Source organism: Tauraco erythrolophus, chromosome 15 (assembly GCF_009769465.1).
Source record: "Tauraco erythrolophus isolate bTauEry1 chromosome 15, bTauEry1.pri, whole genome shotgun sequence".
Taxonomy (NCBI): domain Eukaryota; kingdom Metazoa; phylum Chordata; class Aves; order Musophagiformes; family Musophagidae; genus Tauraco; species Tauraco erythrolophus.
In genome coordinates this window covers 11755286-11775018 of record NC_141479.1, presented here as the reverse complement: position 1 = coordinate 11775018, position 19733 = coordinate 11755286, and the positions used below count along the sequence as shown (strand labels likewise).

General features: G+C 43.1%; 1 protein-coding gene across 1 annotated transcript in view; it reads left to right on the top strand.

Annotated features, from left to right (window-relative positions):
- Window positions 1-19451, top strand: part of PEPD (peptidase D) — a 143810-nt gene extending 124359 nt beyond the window's left edge. The window contains 4 exon segments of the mRNA XM_086620892.1: window positions 10166-10241; window positions 10244-10338; window positions 10340-10357; window positions 18654-19451. Coding sequence (XP_086477018.1) covers window positions 10166-10241; window positions 10244-10338; window positions 10340-10357; window positions 18654-18803 — 339 coding nt within the window. The 3' untranslated portion in view covers window positions 18804-19451.
- Window positions 19452-19733: the final 282 nt, after the last annotated feature.

Sequence of the window (19733 nt, the reverse complement as noted above, 5' to 3'; positions counted from 1 at the left end):
AAAACGGATCATTTGCCTTCTCTCTTATGTAAGGTTCTTCTACAAGAACAAAAAGAAAGAAAGAAACTAAGAACTCCTTTGGTAAGGTTTAAGCATATTTTGAAGCTTGTTCGTGTTGGGTCGAGAGGCTATATAACAGCTGCTACTGCTGGGTTCACTTTTGCAGGCAGGAAAGCAGCAGTATATAATATTTGAGGGTACTTGTTATGTTCACAATATAATTGTTATTGAGACGCAGTACTGTGATGACAATGTATTGGCATCAGCTAATAAACTTGTATGTAATAAAAATGAAACAAAACTCAAAAGCAACCCTATTCTGATTTTAAGTTTTTTTCACTAGCTAATAAGGATGGACGTTTCCCATTCTGTCTCTCTCAAGTGCATTCTCTCTGCATACAAATAAAGGGAGTCAGCAAAGCACAAGGGATGTGATTACTTGGAGAATTCCTGACTTCGAAATCCAAGACCCTGATGTTGCATGCCTTTGCTTAGATTGTTTTCACTTTGTGTTGTGAATAACCTTTCAGAATTTAGTGGACTTAAAGTAAACTAGAGCACGTGCTCAAGACTTGGTAGGGTAAAGAGATAACTAAATTTTAGGAACAAGTGAGAAGAGTTGTGAATGTGAAAAGTACCAGGCTTGGTTTTTATTTAGAAACTGTGTTCTTTGCAGGTTAGAGCAAGTACCTTAATTTCAAGAGAGATTTCTAGAACTGAATTTTGGGGAATGTAGAGCAATGGACCCTATACACCTTCCAACTCTGAGCAGGTTTCAGTACTGTGGCATATGAGCTACAGAATCAGTTTTTGAAACTAATTTTTGTTTACATATGACCCAATTTATAACTGTTAATTATCCGGTGTATTCTATAATTTAAGGGTCCTTCTGAAAGCAGACCAATCTATCTGCAATTTTGAAAGAGCAACCTGTTATAGATAAAAATGGGTTTAGAGATTGCATTGTCAAATGAGTTAGGCTTTCCGCTTTCATACATGACGTGTAAAAACACCAGAGCTCTATGCAGGTAGAGAATTATATACATGCAAATATTAAAATTATTTGTTTTTGTAGACCTGCAACTGCATTCTTACATTAAGGACGTTTGCATGGCTAATTTACTTTCAGAATCTAATGCTAAACAACAAATTTCCCGAATATGGCAGAAGCATGTATGTAAGCTCGCAAACAAATAGTTGAAGACTTGTATTTGCATATAAACATGCATGTAGATGGAGGTGGGGCATCAGCTTAGTTTGAAAAATAATGAATTTGGGGTTCTGCAGAAGTCAGCCCCTTTAAACTCTCTCTGCAGCATTAACTCCTCCCGTGTTAGACCCATCACTTCTCTGTGACCCAAAGCATGAGGTTCCTTATATTGTGTCATTTGACTAAGGTGAGGTACTTGAGCCTCGGAGCACCTGATGGTGGAAAAGCCACATCAGAACTCTGTCAATGGGATGAACTCCATTAGGCTTTTCTCTGGCTTGAAGCTCTAACGGGAGGCACAGCACCTGCCTGTGGCAGGAGGGACCCGTGGGGCTGCGGTGCCGGGGCAGCGCTGGAAGGTGTCAGGGGATGTGGTTTTCCCCAGGGAAATCCGAGCAATTGGGCACCTCTCACCCGAGTGTGATACGCGTCTGTATTACTTGGGAGAAGGCTTTTTGTCCGTGTCTCGTTGTTTCATGAGAAAAACACATTTTGAAGACATCTAGTATGCTGTGGAGTGATTTTGGTGTTTTAAATGTTTACCAGCTAGCGAGATTTTCACAAGGAATTTCGTAAGCTGTTTGTGTGTTTATTGTACGTTGAGCCCATGCCTGTAGTATCATGCTCTTTTTTCTAGCTGGTTAAGAAGCAAGTTATTTGATTTTGGCTGAGGGAATTGCTGGGAGTAGTACAAAGGATTTTTTAAAAATAAAAACTTTCCAAGTGGATATTATTCCATTATTTTTCCTCAAGTGTAAACAGTTACATTTGGAATAATACAATAAACTTTAATTTCCTAATTTTTATCCTTCACAAAGTTTTGTGTGTTCCAAAAAAACTATTTCCAGACATTGTTAGCTTAGATTAGTTATTCATTAGTAGCCAAAGATTTCTTTTTCAAAATTGGCAATAATAAGTTTTCATCTTTTCCAGTAAGCTGCTTTCCATATGCAGCATTGAACAAGCACTTTCTTCCTCTTTGACAAACACTGTAAAAGCTTGCACATTTTCTGCAAAGCATACTCTGGGATATGAAAAAATATAACATTTTCCTTCCTTTTTTTTTCCGTGGTAAAGAATAATTGGTTTGGCCAGCAATAAATGTGGCTTAGCAACTATGTTTAGGGCAAGACTTTTATAAGACTGTAACCACCAGCATTTCCCACTGAAACACAGAAGTAAATGTCCTGATTTTCAGAAATACTCGGCAGTCAAGAGCTCCTTTGGGAATCAGGTCTCCTGCAGTATACCGTGATATTCCTCACGGGGAAACTGAGCGTTGAATGCTGCTTTGAAAAATCTGTCTGCTTCTTTTAAGGGTCTAACTACAACTTGAGCAGTTCCGAAAATCCAGCCCCAGTGGTACTAATCACTTCAGAAAATCTGGCCCTTAGTCAGACAGAGCTATCTTCAAAGAGCAAAAACTCCACTGGGCTTAGCTTCAGCTGTAAAATTTAATCATGGAGATGGTTTTCCCACACTTTTTCATTTGTTTCTGGGTAAATTCGATATGGGATATAAATGACGGTTTGTGCCTGTTGCAATGGAGAAAATGTGGTAGGTGATCCCAAATTTTCAGACCCTGAGGTAGCTGGGGCTGAAGTTTTCATTTAAATCTAGGTCTGCGTCTCTAGATGCTTAAGTTGATTCAATTTCATGTTATATTAATTGACTGTAAGGCTCTAAAGAATGCTAAGTACATTTGATGACTTTCTACAATAATAAGCTAGTTAATTTAAGTTAGGTTAATAACTACTGTGATTTTAACATCTTGTGAATTAAGAGTTTCATTTTGTTTTGTCTTTTAAAATTATAAGATTTACCTTAGTTTAAAGTTTTAATTCAATTCTCTATACTCATGAAGAGCTGATCCTTTCATCGCTGTTCTGCATCAGCAAATTAAGGTTAGAGGTTTGTTTTGATCCTGGAGTTATCCATGTCCTTCCATTACCGTGTATGCTTGGGGAACATCTCTGCTGCTCAGAGAGGTGTACAAGCTGTGTCTGGCTCTAACAGAAAGCTTACTCCCAGATCCCAGATGACTGTCTGGGGATTTAGGTCACCAAACCTACTAGAGAATGCAGAAATAATCTTGTTCCCTTTCTTGTTCTGGAAAAAATTATTTTCCTTATGTATCCTACTTTATGCTGAAGCAGAGGATTTCTTTTTTTTTTTTTTTTGTGGTTAGCATTGCAAATGATGCATTAATGTTTTTTTCCTTTAAGAAGCCGAGGATGAGGTGGATTTACCGAGGAGCCTAAAGCAGTTAATGTAGAGCCCCAGTGATGCAAATGGCTTCACTTGATCATAACCTTGCAAGACCTTGCTCTAGCTGTGGGTACCCAGGACCTGCAAACATGAAACAACCTGTATGGTAGGCACTTGTATTAACAAAGAGTAAAAGGGCCTTTCACCAGTTTTAGCTCTAGGTTTTGTTCTTGCAAGCGATTGTACACCTTGAGAAAAGATGAGGAGAAAAATCCTGCTGCTTCTGCTTCATAGAGTCCCCTTGAATCACTTTCTTTTTGATTCTTTCATTACCTTCATAGCAGAGCCACATGGTTGTGTGGGCCACTGAGCAGGCAGAGTGCAGGCAAGAAACACATTGGTGAGGACTCTCAATTTGACAGCATTTCCATGCAGAGCAGCACTGGAATCCATAGTGCTTAGTGTTACCTGTTGGGTCCAACACCAACCAGGAGAGTTTCCTGCAGCCTAAGATTCTTCTATGAGATTTAAACCCCTCCCAGAGTTAGGTTAATAGATCTTCTTACCCTGCTGTGGCATCTTACATGTGCTCAGAAAAGTTGTTAGCGGTTCCCAGCAGCTTTTCCTTGTGAAGACAGATGCTGAGTTTGGGTGTTCATAGGAGCTCATGACTTGAACAGAGGCAGAAGAGGAGGGAGGGCTCAAGTGCTGTGTCCATGCGGTGCCATGGTGCTGTCATACCACAGGGCTTCCCTCCTGCTCTGACAAAGAAAGTGGTATGGACGTGCGGGTTTTTGTTGCTTGGTTTGGGTTTCATTAGTTCTGCTTAATTTTTTTTGATGGAGATACTTGCTTATGTTTCTTTTACTTGTTGAAGTTTGTTGCTAAAACTTTGTGTACTAAGAGACTTTGTATCTGAATATTTATTGTTCAATCTTTCTGAAATTTTAGCAGACTACCAGAGCTTGTGTGTATCTTGAACAACTCATTCTAGGTGTAGTAAGAGAGAAAAACCAAGACAATACAGTTCTGCATTCAATTACATGTAAAAGTAAGGTGTAAAAGGTATCGTAGGTATACTTTAGGTTTTTTGCTGCGCAATATCCACTAATAATATTTTCTAAAGATCACAAAATAAAAGAACCCTTTCATTTAAGGCCATCGCCTATGTATGCTTTCTGTGTGTCCAAGAAAACCTGTCTATTAGATTTTAAATGGTGCTTGTTATTGGTCCCATTTTCATAGAGTGTTGCTGGTAGCTTTTGCAATTCTTTCTCTCATTTCTTACAAATTCTCTATCTAAATATTCTCCACATCTTTCAGGTTTATGTTGTAGTTGTCAACTTGGTGATTTTTACTGTTTGGGTATCTCTTTTTTCTCATGCTTAGGTTTTAAGAAAAAATATGATCTACGTGTTTATTATTTCCATTATGATAGCAGTGGAGCTTGGTGACATCTGAGGATCAGGGAGCAAAGATGACATGGGAAGTTATGCTCAGAACCGCACTGTAGAGGTGGATTGAAATTCAGCTCTATCTGACTCAGCAGGCAGCAGTGCCCTCAAATAAGTGGCAGGTGATTTTTCCTCATTCTCTACCATAACAAGAAACTTATTAGGCAGCTTAAACTTAATACCACAGTTAATACCTAGGAAAAGACAAAAATGTTTCAAATAAAATAGCCAGTGAAACATCGTGTGTCCTATCCTCTGTTCCCCCAATATTAACTTCGAGCTGTGTCCCAAAAGCTCCAGCTAGTAATTAGATGATCCTGCAGAAGTGGAAGCTTGAGTTACAAATGCCGCAAGTGGTATGTGATGCTTGGGGCATGTTCTTCTGTAACCTGCTGCTGATTTCAAAGGGGGACTGACAGCAGTTCCTTCAGGTGACTATAGGTAGCTCAGGCTACTAGGAAAAAGTGGGATAGATTGAATAAACTAATCTTCATTAGTAACACTCAGCAAGAGAAACAAGATCTTAGAGAGAAGGGACCAGGAGACAAGTGAAATGGAATTCAAGACTTTTATTTTATTAGCTGCATACGGCTCTGTTCTTTTTACAATAAATGAGCTAATTAGATGTTGGGTATACACAGTGGGAGAATAGGGAAGAGCGGAAGAGCTGTGATTTCACTTTCATGTTGATTTCATATAATCCAAATATAATGTTAGTATTCTGACTAATTTAAATACTTGATTGCACTTAGCTTGGTAAATGGTTATGACTTTACTGTATTGGATGTGATCCAACTGGGACAGTCTGTCAGGCTCGAAAAAGTTCTATGATGATTTAGCTGGGAAAAAAAAAAGTACCAGAAACTAGTTTGTGTCACTGCCTGAGCCTTTTACTGTGGTTCAGTATTTGCAGTTATCAATAGCTTTGCTGATCTCCGCTGTGGCCGTATTTTGCCAGTCTCTGCTGTGGCTGTATTTTGCTACCATTGCTGGCTTGAGGAAACTTCTAGGTGATGCCAACTAGGCATTGCAGCCCCTGGTTTCTGTGGAGAGGGTGTCCTTGCATCTGTGCGCTTGTGCATCCCTAGCGAGTCTCCTGGCCCTGTGGGGACGCATAATATCCAGCATGATACGCATTGCAGTTCTTCCATGGAAAAAGCAATGTATACCCCCATTAACCATTGAGTTGCTTAGGAACGGGCAGTAATTCATCCTTCTACTGAGGTATTCTGGGGATATTGCAACTTTCTTGTCTTCTACAGCCACTTTTCTGGGGAATAGGCAGATTTGCATACTTTCTAATTCCCTATTTATTCCAAAAATAGATCTATATTTTATATTACTGCACACTTAACTTAATTTGAACTTTTATTTTGCTTACATAGTAATGAAATCAGTTTACATAATAATTCTCTTGTTCCCTTTGACAGTCCTTATTGCCTAGACATGCTGTTTTTTGTTACCTTACATGAACCATTAATTGGAATCTGATGTTCTTGGCAGGAGTACAGTCGCAAATGACAGTGTCATACATCTGTGCTTACTGGGGGGGGGAGTGTCTGAATTTTAAAATGTGAGCAGGACCTCCAAATAAAATCAGTCTTAGAAAACAATTTTGGATATAGTCTGTTGTTGCAATATACAGGAAAATAAACAGTTCTTTGAAAAGTAATTTCCCAGAATATCACTGGGAGTCTCTTTTTAGATGCCTAGGCGTTAATATTTTCTAGATTATTCTCTACACTGTTTTGAGGCAAATTACTAGCTTATGCTTTACAGTTGTACAGCACAGTGTGCAACAAGGTCCTGCTCTGTGGCCAGGCCTCCAGGATATAACAGTAATAGAAACAGATATCCACACAGCTGCTGTGCCAGCGTTCACATTTTTTACTCTTCATTTCATCTGACTACGAACAACATCATGGTCAGTGTGAAAACAAGGCTTTCGTTGTTTAGCTGCAAAATGTAGGGAAGTTTCCTCCTCATAAAGAAGAAAATCCATTAATGGCAGAAGATTCATACTGGCAGATGACAGTATGCAATTCCCCCATCGGGCTTCACTCCCAGCAGGGTTTGGCTTGATGGAAAATGGCAGTGTCCTTGTTTCAGACCTGTCATCTTCTGTTTGGGGTTGGTGGTGTTTCAGTTATTAAAAAAAATCCTCAGTTTGTCCTAGTTTTCATAAACAACTGAATCAGACTGAAAGCTGAGAACCGTCGGACCCTGGACCTGATGGCTGTGGTGGATACTGAGATGGTCACGAGCACCCAGATACCAGATGTCACTTGGGATGCTGAAGCCATAGCCTAATGTACGTTTTAATCCAGCGCTGTTCTCAAAAGAAGGAATTTTGTCATGTCCCCAGTTTGGTCACCTTCCCACTTTCCTGCTCTGCTCATTCCTTGTCCCAGCTCATGTTGTCCTTCAGTCTTGCAGCAAGTTGGATTGAGGCTGTCCTCCGCTCGGGGTACATGTGGCCATGTACATGCAATAGCCAGAACCTGTGTCTCTCATCACCCGTTTTACGCAGCTCTTGGTGAACACCTTGCTAGCCTCTGTTAAAAGGGACTGGAGGTCTTTCTTGCCGCAAGTCCACCCACTGGTGTCCCACTTGCTGTCTTTGAAAAGCTGAGCAGTGTTACCCTTTCTCTGAAGGCTCGTTGGAGATGCTCTAATGGAAGAGATGCAGCTCCTGCCATTTACACAGTGACTTCAGTGCCTGCAAAATCCAGAGACCTGGAGATGAAACCGAGAGCCAACACAACCTAGAGTTGAGATAGAATGAGAGGAATATCAGAAAGAATTTGTGAATCCCTGCTACAGAAGTTAAAATTTTAGTTTTGGGTGAGCAGTAGCATTCAGGGGCCCTCCCTGCGTTGCTGACAGCCCAGGGAGCCTGTGCTGCCGAAGGAGGTTTCCAAACGTGAATCCCTGGGTCTTGCTCCTGACTTGTAAACATGCTGTTAAATTCTTGGAGGAAGCACTAAAAGCCAAGTCAGACTGCAAACAGTCCAGACAAAATGCCTCTGTATTGCTTTAATGGCTGTACAAGGGTAAACGAAGTGGGTATCGAGGCTGGATTGTCACACCTGGTGTTAAACCTCATTTGTTTTAAGAAAAGGCAAAAAAATGTGGACACTGTGCCAGGGCTGCCTTCAGAGGATGTTTGCCATTGTTTCCCTCACTACGCATTCTTCTTTCTAGCATCTGTCTTGGATTGACTGCCTCAGAAAAGGCATTACAAGTAGAATTGAAGAGAAGTGTACTTAAAAGCCAAATATGGGTTGTTTGTTGTAAAGCAGCCGATAGATAGTTGGCAAGACACCAAAAGGTCCAGACACTAATCTAATTGTTTACAGCTCATGGAGAGATTAATCCACAAGATTGGATGCCCTCATTTCCTTTACGCATTACAATGAATGTGTGAGATGCCAAACCCCATGAGGCAGCAGCAGCAAGAAAAATGGCTCTATTTCAGTGCAGTTATTGTTTCAAGTTTAGAAATATATTGATTCTCTTTGGGTTTTGATAAGAATATGAATGCAAAGTGCCTTGCTTAACATCAGAGTATCCTTGTTCCTAGCCTCAGTAAAACAAAATCGTGCTTTCTCATTTTAATGTAATATAATGCTCTGCAAAATTCAAATCAAACATATGAATAAAATCTATTGAATACACAGTGAAAATGACCAGGATACACTCGCTGGCTTGCGAGGGCACCAAGAACTGCAGATGCTCTGCACCTCTGAAAAATGGACAAAGGTACCCGCAGATGTCTAGACTGGTTAGCTCTGAAAATCTTGACTGCTGTAAGATGCTGTGCATTGGAACAGAGTAAGTTCTGCAAAGAGAAAAAAAGCAAGCCCAGTATTGCTTGGGTGACTAGTGAGAATAAAACAAACACTGCTGAGTGGCTGTTGCAAGCAGGATTTCGGTGAAATAGGCTTTCTCTGAACTGCAAGTGGAGCTCAAGAGCAAACAGTACTGTAGGCTATATCCACTTTGAAGAGGGAGTGATTCAATAAGACGCAAACGTGGCTAATCTGCGCGGTATGCTCCTGCCTCTCTCCACCCCGCTGCATCGGTGTGCCAGAACACGGAGTGCAGCCGTGCCGGGACGTGCTGCCCCGGTTGCCAGGCCGGAGGGTAGCGCTGGGCAGTGCGCTTTGTCCTGGAGAAAGGGGATGTTTCATCCTCGTGATACCAGTCACGCTGCTAGTGATGCTGAAAGGAGTCGCCCCGTCTGCTGGCAGGGAAAATGAGAATGACTTGGTCCAGAAGCAATATTTGGGAAAGCTACCTGGAAACCAGATAAATAACGCGTTGATCTTGCAGACCTGTTAACCTTTGACTTACTGGGTAAAGCGGAAGATTTTTCATGAGCAGTGTGTGTGCACGTCTGCAAGCTGGTGGGCCTGTGACCTGTTTACTGGTCATCACAGTATTTTGCTGATGAATTTTGCTACAGTTGCAAAGAATTTTCAAAGAGTTGATGGGATTGTGATATATTTATCCTGATGTTGCAATACCTGGCACATTTGGGGGAAGAAAATTAATATCCTGAACTAGTCTTTGCAGTGTTTCTAATTCCTTGACTAGCACGTCCTCATATATCATTTCACTTTACCAGCTTTTGGGAAGAAGCTAGTGTTTTGCTAGTCGGGACTTGTTTTGACTTAGTTTTTAATAATATCAGTCAGCACCATGTTGCCTGAAAGTCTGAATCTGGAAAAAGTTTAGTTTTAAATGGGCTGCTTTTATGAGGTCATGTATAGACTCATTGCTCCTGAATCAAGATCATAAATGTGTAATTTTAATAACATTCAGTGCGAATAAGCATTTGCATATCCTTGGAGAAATTGTTCTCTGCTGCATAATTCAGCTATTTCAGCCATGATGTGGAGGGGGCATTTCAAGATTTGCACGTCGCTTAAAATATTGTACTTTGCAAGGGAGGGTATAGAAAGAAACAGTGCGAGTAATTAGTTTTTCTCCATAGTGCAGTACTTCTCCCAAGGTAGAGAGCAAAGTACCAGGCATATCCAAAGCCAGGATTTCTGTGGTGCAAAAGAACAGTTTGGGTGTTGAGCTGAAAGCCGGTCATCACTCCATGTGAAAGCTAAATGAGGGACTGATGAGAGAGGGGTAGTTGCACCGCACAGCTTCAGTCCTCTACTTCTGATTATTTTTTGTATTTTGAGTGTCTTATGGAGCAGGACAGCATAGGAGGGCCTTGGAAAAGGTGAACCATGGATTGCCTTCCTGTCTGTCACAACTGGTGTTTCTTCCACAGGGAGTGGAGCGCATTGACCTGCCGGGGCTCAGGAGCCTGCGCACAGCCCGCAGCCTGGAGCAGGGCATGGTGCTGACATCGAGCCGGGCATCTACTTCATCGACCACCTCTTGGACCAAGCCCTCCGTGATCCTGTGCAGTCCTGTTTCATCAACAAAGACGTCCTGCAGCGTTTTTAGAGGATTTGGTGGGGTGAGTAATTCTTAACCGGATGTTTTTCTGAAATTGGTTTTCTGTTTGTTAGCCCTTACTAAGTACTTGAGAAGAAATCTTTTGGAAGTTGTAATGTATTGGACATAGGGCTGTTCCTGAAGCAGCACCCTGGGCCATTTGACCCTGCAGACAAACTGGGTTTTTTTTTTGTTATTTCTAAATGTGGTTTTGTACTTGAGATAGCTCATTAACTGTAGACCCATATTTTTCCATTGACTGAAATACCCTCTGTCAGTGTTGTACAGTGACTTGCCAGGTTGGTGTTTTGTCTAATGTGTGAAACGTGTGTGTTATGAAATACGAGACTGAGGTCCATAGTCCGGAGTTAGCTTCCTTGACAGCAGCACAGTCCAGTGCTCCCACCCGGGGCAGAAGAGCCTGATGCTGTTTAAGTCCAGGAGACCATAGAGAAAACTAGTAATAATTCCTCTACTGCAGCTCTTACTGCTCTTACATGAAGCTTGTGAATGTGAAGCCTTCCCTGTTTTCCAAAGGAATGGCTGATGGTCTTCATGAGCACCCGTGCTGGAGGTGCTGCATTGCCAGCTCAGGCAGCAGCGTGCACGCGGGGAGGTTGGCTGACTCCAGAGGTAGCCGTGATCTGGGCGATTGTTCCCATGCAGGCAGCTGCTGTGCAAGTAGAGGGGCCTTATTTCTCCATGCTCTCCAGGGCACATTTCACATGCAAAGCCACCACCCTCACAGGGCATTAAGTGGTTGCAGTGGCTTCCAGCGGGCTTTCATTTTTGCAGGGCGAGCGTTTGAAGGGGTGCCGCATTGTTCTGCGAGCTTCCGTATTCGTACACAGAGAAGATAGAGCAGGCAGCTGCAGTGCCCCGTCCTCCTCATGGCTTGTCTGCTAAGTCGCAGCAAAGCTAACAATCACTGGCAACAGCCGTGATTTTCTGGTATGAAAAGTCGCTCATTAGGAATTGTCTGCTGCTGCCATTGACTGATTTATCACTGTGTGCCAGCCATGAGAGGGTAATTACTGTAACGCTTTTGGTCTGCGCTGGCTTTGAACCACCAGCTCCAACAGAGAAGTCGTATGTGCCATCACTTTCATGCGAGCCAGCCGGGCTCCTGGGCAGCCGCCCGTAGAGGCTCCCCGTACGAGGTGTGTGCAGCCTTATCGAGGGACACGGGACTTTGCCCTCTCTGCTGCTTAATTCACCGCTGGGCTTTGGGACGTTATCTGTCTCTGTGTTGTTTCTTTATCAAGACTTGCCAGCCAGCCAGCTGAGATCCTGGGGAACGAAAGGCGGCTAACTCTGCATTTTCTAGCTGTAAGCGTGTTATATATGGCACCGCTCGCTGAAGCGTATTTTAAAGGAGCGTTAACTCACTTGTGGAGCTTGACATCACAACGAAAACAGGTTTAACTATCTTCGCTTTCCTTGTAAACACTCTGTGGGAGTTTTTCAGCAGTTGAATTGATTCCTGGTGAGCTTTCTCTGGAAATGCTCAGCAAAGCCCACGTTTTTCCATGACTTGCTGTTGAATGCCCACTCCAGCTCTGCAGCTTGAGGAATGCACGTGGCTCACCTGCTGCCTGTGTTTGCGTGGAACAGGAGTGACAGCACAGGATCTCTACCTTGGTAATAAGCTGCTGGATCAGGCACTTTTGTTCCAGAGATTTCAAGCAAAGTCTAACTCTCTCCCTTGTTTTTTGCTTAGCTTCCTGTAATGATGACTTTTAAGGAGAGCTAGCCAACAAACTTTGCTAAAAGGGGGAGCTGCCCAAAAACGATTGAGCAAAAATCTCTGATCCCCCTGTGAACAATACATTTTACTTAGAGAGAAAAAAAAAATAATACGCACATACCCTGAGCCAGATGTTGTCACTTGATTTTGTCCAGGAGAAGAATATCTGAGACTGAAGTACACCCAAATATTTCTGAATTCTACACAAAAGCTGAATTATAATGCAATCAAATGAATTTTTCCGTGTTTACAATTCTGACTTGATTCTGCATAAATAGAAGATGCAATTTGTGCTGTGTAGGGTGTTTAGTTATCTGCATGCTGGTTCGTTCTAGTTTATCCAGAATGAGTGAGTACTTCTCTCAAAAGCATGTCAGAAAACTTTCTACGTGATTAAAAAGATCTTATGAAGCCCCGTGGTTTTACAGCCAAATATTAATAGTACAGGGGTTAGTATTGGTGTCAGTTCTAGCTAAAGAGCACACTACAGCCAGTCCAATCTTCCTTTAAGTTTAAAAGAAAAATACGTTCTACAAAAGGAAATAAGAAGTCCATTTTCCTCTGCAGGCTCAGTACTAATTAAAATGTTCTTAATTTGGTTTAGTTTTAATTCACTTCAAAAATGAACTTACATTAACCAAAGTAACACCACTAATTCTGAGTAAGACCATCCGCACAGGGGATTTGTGGATTTTAATGAATTCACCTTGAATTCATGTCTTTTTGGGGCTTTGGATAATTCTCTTGGCTGTGACAAGTCTGTGCATTGAGGAGAGAAGCTCTTTTGCCATGCCAGGAAGGGCAAGACTGTAGCCATTTACTGTAATTCATGCTGCCTGGTATTAGCCATAAAGAGATTGTAAAAGCTGCAAGAGCAGGAAAGAATGAGCGACAACACGAGGTTTTCCTGCGGACGCTCAGGACAGGTCGGCGGCAGCCCAGCCTTCCCGCGTCCCTGTGACACAGACACTCAGGCTTCCCGGCTGTCGCAGCTGCTCAGAGACCTCGTAATTCAGGCTTTTACCAAACCAGAGCTGTTCTGGGTCAAATGCAGATCCCTGTGGAGGGAGGCAAGAGGTTTTGCTAGGGGATCTGCGTCGGAGAGCACGGGCTGCCCTGTCTGAAGCCCTAAACTCTTTACTTGAGTTCAGTCCTTCACGAGCTTCCTCGGCCAATTTCGGGAAGTCACTCACTCGCATGTACTTCAGTTCTCCATCTGCAAAACTAAGGTCCAATTTACCGAGGTCATAAATTCTGTGGGGTAAGGGCTGCTGTCGGGCGCTGGCGCGGTGCCTGTCCCACGGCACCTCTGCTCTGCCTGGACTCTGCCTGCACCGCTCTGATAAATAAACATAGATGTGCAAATAGAGGTATGTGTATACGGTTGTATATATTGCCCAGGAAAAGCAGCTGATTTCTTAGGGAAGTGGAAATACCAACTCCAAATCCTGCCCTTTAGGGTTTGACGTTTCCATTCTTCACAAGCTGATGCAGTTCATATGATGTTTTCTCAAAGACCCAGTAAAACCGTTCACTCTTTTTTTGGCCTTAAACATTTCAGTCTCTATTCAGGCTTTATTTTTCCCTAGGATTTGTAGAAGTAGCACTAGACTTAATGTGTGAAAACTCTATGCAACTTGGAGAAAATGATGAAAGACAGCTAAATGTTAATTGCATTACTTTCTTTCATTTGCAGATTTTTCTCATTTAAAAGTTAAATAGATTTACAAAGCCTAGGACCTTGAAGATCCGCTAATATTGCAATATTTGTCAAAACCATGGTACTTCCCTTACTCAGGAACAAATGTTAAACCAAATAAAAAGCAGGATATTTAATTGTTTCTACCTTTGATTCACATTTTAAGTTTTCATAGAAACAGATGTCATAATGAAATATATAGCTTGCTTTAAAGCTTCTTGTAAGAGAAGTGCTAGTTGTAGACAACCCAAAAAACAATGACTATTGCTTATAAACCTTCTTTAACCCTTTTCTCTTGAGTTGTCTAATTAATATAATTAGGTTAAAATAAGAGCAGTTGTTTCTAACCTGTATTTATCTTATAGTTTATTGCTTCTTTTTGAGCCTCGATGCAGGGATTGTGTGCCTGAAGCTTCTTTTTCCTGACGTATCAGTTGATCTAATAAAATATATGGCCTCATCCTACTAATCTTGATACTCTTTTATAAAATGTTTATACACAGAACTTTACCTTTAAAATAAAGTGTGCCTGACAGGGGGACTTGCTTGTGAATAAGAAGAGGGAAGACTGGCAGCATGGGATAAGAAAGAGTCAGTGTGTGTAGCACAGAGCCCGTTAGCCTCTATAGAAAACATCGTGGCATTGCCACTTTGTGTAAGGTGGTAAGAGGAAAGGGCCTTCCCCAGCCCTGCAACATACCAGCCTGTCCCTGGGTTTGATGTAAGGGCAGCTCTATTTCCTGACCACTCTCCCTGAAAAACAGAAGTCGAACCCTGCTCATGGTAGGTTTACTCTATTAAGAATTACTGGTGAGTCGATGACTGAGTCGAAATAAGTCCCCTTGGCTACATGCATCTGCCTCTGTAGGATGCCAGCTATAAAAACAGACACGTGGATACTTCAGCCGGACAGAACCACGTGTGCTAATTTACTTTGTGGGGTAGCATGTGCAGCCTACGTCCTGTCATTGTTTCCCAGGCGAGCCTCCCGCTCTGAGATCTTGCAGCGATAGATTGCTGCTTTCCACAGCCATAATCAAACAAATGCTCAACAGATTGGAAAAAAAAAAAAAAAAAAAAAGGAGACATGTCACCAGTGGTCTTTTTGAATCACATCTGGGATCTGTCATCATGCAAATCTGGACTATTTAATTAGGCAAAATTGTTTCTTGATTCTGAAAAGCTTTTTATATCTATCATCATCCAAAAGAAATGAATGAGTGCTACAACCCCCTTCCCTTGGAAGATAACACAGGAGGCTCTGGGGAGCAGTACTGTACTAGTAAGTCAGGACAAAGTGCGAGGCTGTATATATAGCTGACAGCAGCCTTGGTATTTAACTCCTATGCTGTCCTTGGCCATGCCCGCACAACCCTGCTTTGGGACAGAGTTGGGTCCATTGAGTGGAGCCACGTGATGCTCTGTTGCTGGTGTTAGGCAGTTGTGCAATCAGGTCCATCTAGACAGATCATGCCACTGCCCTTGATATGAAAAAGGCTTTTTAGGGACAGTCCTGGCATTCCTGGCCACGTCACCTTTGCAGGAGTGCTTTTTGCAACATGCGGTTTCACACAGAGAAAGCAAAGCCTCCCCTGGGGTGTTTGCAGAGTGCCCTGAAAGCCGCTGGTGCAGCGAACCTCACACCTTGGTTTGCTGTTCCTTTAAGCCGTGTCTGATTCCAAACCACTCTGTAGCCCTGAAACAACCAGCACTGTTGAACAAAGAGCCTGCAAACAGGGACAGCTCTGAGAGCAAATTTCATAACCACTGTCCCCCACTGGGAAAGGCAGTCCCAGGCCAGTGAGCCTTGCCAGGCAGATCCAGCATCTTTTATCCATTTGGACAGGAGACAAGACCAAATGCCGGGCTCTCCTGTAGGGAAGGTTTTGCAGGTCTTCTGAAGCTGGTTCTTGCTGCTGCTAAGTTTAAGCTCAGGGTGAAGCGTGGAGGGTGCGAAGGAAAAGAGCAAACGCAAAAACTTCCTCTCCCTTGAGAACCTGTGCTCCTCTGCACTTACATTGCTTTTAAGGGTCTATAGAGAGATCTGGACAGAAAAAAACCTGGGGATGTTGGTCTACAGCTGGCTGAATGTGAGCCAGCAGTGTGCCCAGGTGGCCAAGAAGGCCAAGAGCATCCTGACTTGTGTCAGAAATAGCATGGCCAGCAGGACTAGGGATGTGATCACCCTCTGCACTCAGCACTGGTCAGGCCCCACACCACGAATACTGTGTTCAGTTTTGAGCCCCTCACTACAAGAAAGACATTGAGGTGCTGCAGCGTGTCCAAAGGAGGGCAACGAAGCTGGTGAGAGGTCTGGAGAGTAAGTCCTGTGAGGAGCAGCTGAGCGAACTGGGATGTTTAGTCTGGAGAAAAGGGAGGCTCAGGGGAGACCTTGTCTACAACTATGTGAAAGGAGGTTGTAGTGAGGTGGATGTTGGTCGCTTCGTCAAGTTACAAGCAATAGGACAAAAGGAAATGGCCTCAAGTTGTGCCAGGGGAGGTTTAGATTGGTTATTGGAAAAAATGTCTTCACTGAAAGGGTTGTCAAGCATTGGAACAGGCTGCCCAGGGAAGGGGTTGAGTCACCATCCCTGGAGATATTGAAAAGCCATGTAGATGTGGCACTTAGGGACATGGTTCAGTGGTGGACTTGGCAGTGTTAGGTTTATGGTTGGACTCGATGATCTTACAGGTCTTTTTCAACCTAAATGATTCTATGATTCTAAAGGAATAACGTGCATCGAGATTAGGAAGTCTGTGTTCTCTGTTACAGCAAGCACCCATTTCAGGTTAAGATTCATCCAGGCAGAGGAACGGTTAAATCCTACAGAAAGAGTTGGCAGTTTCCTCAGAGTGATGGGTGAGGCTCCATGGGAGCGGTGGGTCTGTGCGCCTCCAGCTACATCCAGTAGACCATTTGGAGTTGCTGATGGTCAGCAGGCTGGTGAGACAGTGCTGGCTCTCCTGCAAGTCAGTGCATCCTCTCAAAGAGTGCCCAAAGTACTGGTGAAAGAATGAGACATGCAACTGGAAAACACTGACCTTTTTTCCTCCCCCCTTAATCTTACTGGCTAAGCAGATGAATTGTGGCCTGTATTTCTCTGTAGCAGATACATTGGGGAATTTCAGCGCAACCAGATGAAGCTTTGTGAAGCTGGTGGTGCTTGGGAAGAGGCTCTCTCCATAGGCAGGGTTCATCTCTAGCTTTGGTCAGCCTTGCCTCTGCTCTTGGACTTACCTTTGCAGAAACATTTTTACTTTCCTCATCAACACTGTGCCCAGCTCCGTTTGCACTGGCGTGCTTGCTGATGTGATGCTTTGGCTTTTACTGCGTCACCAGACCCGTCCCCTGGATTCTGGCACTTCTGCAGGGCTTGCCCGGTACCAGCAGGTGCCAGGCTGTGCCAAGGCCTGAGAGCCCCCAGGACAGGTGCTGGGGGCTGCTGCAAGGCAGAGGGGACGATTTGTCTTTAGATGCTGAATCCTTTGCTTACTTTTTGCTCAGATTTGGCCAAATTCAAAGCAATGAATCTAAAAACCCACCCTGGTAAGATCTGTTCAAGCACACAGAGTCATTCAGTGTGTTGCTGATTTCCTCTTCTGCAGCAAGGCACCGACCGGCCTCTCGGCCACACCGAGTGTAAAGAGCCCTGCGGCTTTCAAATTTACAGCTGTCCAAATCAAACGTGTGAACTCAATGGAGTTTGTTTATTTAATTCTGCTTTATAATACACTTCGCTTGATACTAAGTAAAAGAAATAATCTGGCAAAGACATCATTAACAGTTTAACAAGGACTGGATGACTCATTTTGTTTGAACAAATGGATTATTTTGCAATCAGAAGTACAAATGTTAACCAGCTTTATTTTTAGTTGAAAATGTCAAGAGGTCAGAAACAATTAAAACAACTGTAAGGTAGGAGTCCCCAGAGTTTGTGTTCTCTTGGATTTACACCTTACTAAAATTGCTTTTATTGCAGCTTAGCGACTTACTAACATTTTCTGATAAGATAATAGGAAATGACTGTGTAGGCATATTTACTGGTAAGAGGAGATTAGAGTCAAACAGAAACGGAGCATACTTTTCATTTTAACAGAACAAGAGCTGGAGACTGGGAGGATCTGCTTTTTCCTTGCATGATTTGAAATGTAGCAATTGTATTTTAAAATGAATGTCTGACCTGCTTAGGACTTTCTCGTCAGCTCAAAATTCCATGTTTTGAATATCAGCTACAAGCTATTTCATGTTGCAGTTCCTCCTTTGAAAGTTCATTGTGCTTAGAGAAAAGACAATGTGACGTTTAAGTGCAAAGAGCAGCTGACCGGAGCTCAGCAAGAGCTGAGCTTTGGGGAACAGGCACTTCGGGTGTCAGGAGGCACCACCGTTGAACCTGTACCTAGCAAGCCATGCATTAGCAAGGCTGGAGGCAAATTCAGGGGAAAATGTTCCTTTTGCTGCTCCTGATCTCAGAGGGTTGAGATTTATTGGCCGCGTGTAATTACACAGCATGAGCTCACTGGTGCAGCATCTCGCTCAGCCTGTCCCTGGTGCACCCGACGTAGCAGAGGCACCACCTGAGTCACCTGCAGGGCCACCACCTCTTTCTTGCGGGGCTGCTCTGCCAGGCACCGTGGAGCCTGTGTGATCCCAGGAGGGTGGCAGGGGCTGGTGGCCCAAGGGGGATTGGACCCGACAGAGCTCTGCGCCACGGTTCTGGCGGTGATGGGCACTTCCAATGCTTGCAGCGTGTTGCTCTGCCTGGTGTTGCATCAACACCACAGACTGAAACGCGCCTTGTGCTGTCGGGGCTGCCTCATGTGCTTCTCATCCTCTGCTGGAATGCCTTGGTAACCACGTGTTCTCTGTAACAGGTCCGGATCGAGGACGACATCGCAGTGACAGCCAGTGGAATGGAGCTGCTGACATGTGTCCCGCGTACTGTTGAAGAAATAGAGGCTTTCATGGCAGAAGGCCAAAGCGGTGCCAAGTCGTTTGACTGCCTCTCCAGCCAAAAGCTGTAAACTTCAGGATGGTACTTAGTGTCTCACACTGATCAGTTATCGTTCTGATTTAATGCTGCAGCATATAAAATAAAATGCACCCAATTCTTAATAGCAAGAGAGGCAGGCAGGCTATTAGCTAGAATGATTCATTCATCAAAAATGAAGGTAGAAGGCTTCAGCACTTGATATCCAGGTAACTCAAATGCTGCTGCTTGCAATCAGCAGTGTACATTACCAAGTGCCACCTGAATAACCCTGCTGCATTATCAGTGGAGCTTATACTTATGTCAAATCTCAGCTCAGACACATATCTTGCAATTAAATCTGAATTTTGATGATTGAGACTCTTTAACGTACCAAATGGATTATCTGAATGTGGTCAGCAGTTGTAACAAACTAAATCCTTTTTTAAACTTCATTACAAGTACTGTGAAAAGTATAGAAGAAAAATCAGCTGTTCTCAGTGGACACAATGACACTTATATTTTCTTACGGATCTTGTCTCAACGTCAATGGAATAATAAGCAGAATCAAATTTTTATTAAATTCATCCTTGGCATCATCTATGCTCACAACTTTGTGATCATTACGCTCTTCTGCTCCCGTTCCTGCTTCTTTATCTGACCTTTCTACCAATTTATGCTCTGCAAACTTCGACCCTTCATTAGCCAGATTTTTCTGCTCTGAGTAGTGAGTGTACTGATCCTTCACACACAGCTCAATGCTTATTAGATTTGTCCATATTGTTCCTTAAAAATGTAGATTGCAGTGGTGTTCACAAGCCTTAGAAACTGCAAGAAGGGAGTATCTTTGCTGCAGGGCTCAGGGTCATTCAGCAGCATATGCTGTGCAGAATGAGTGTTATTTTTAACTGTCCATTGTTAGCCGGTTCAGAATGAAATAATGTAAATTTTATTTGGATACACCACAAACATATTAATAATGATC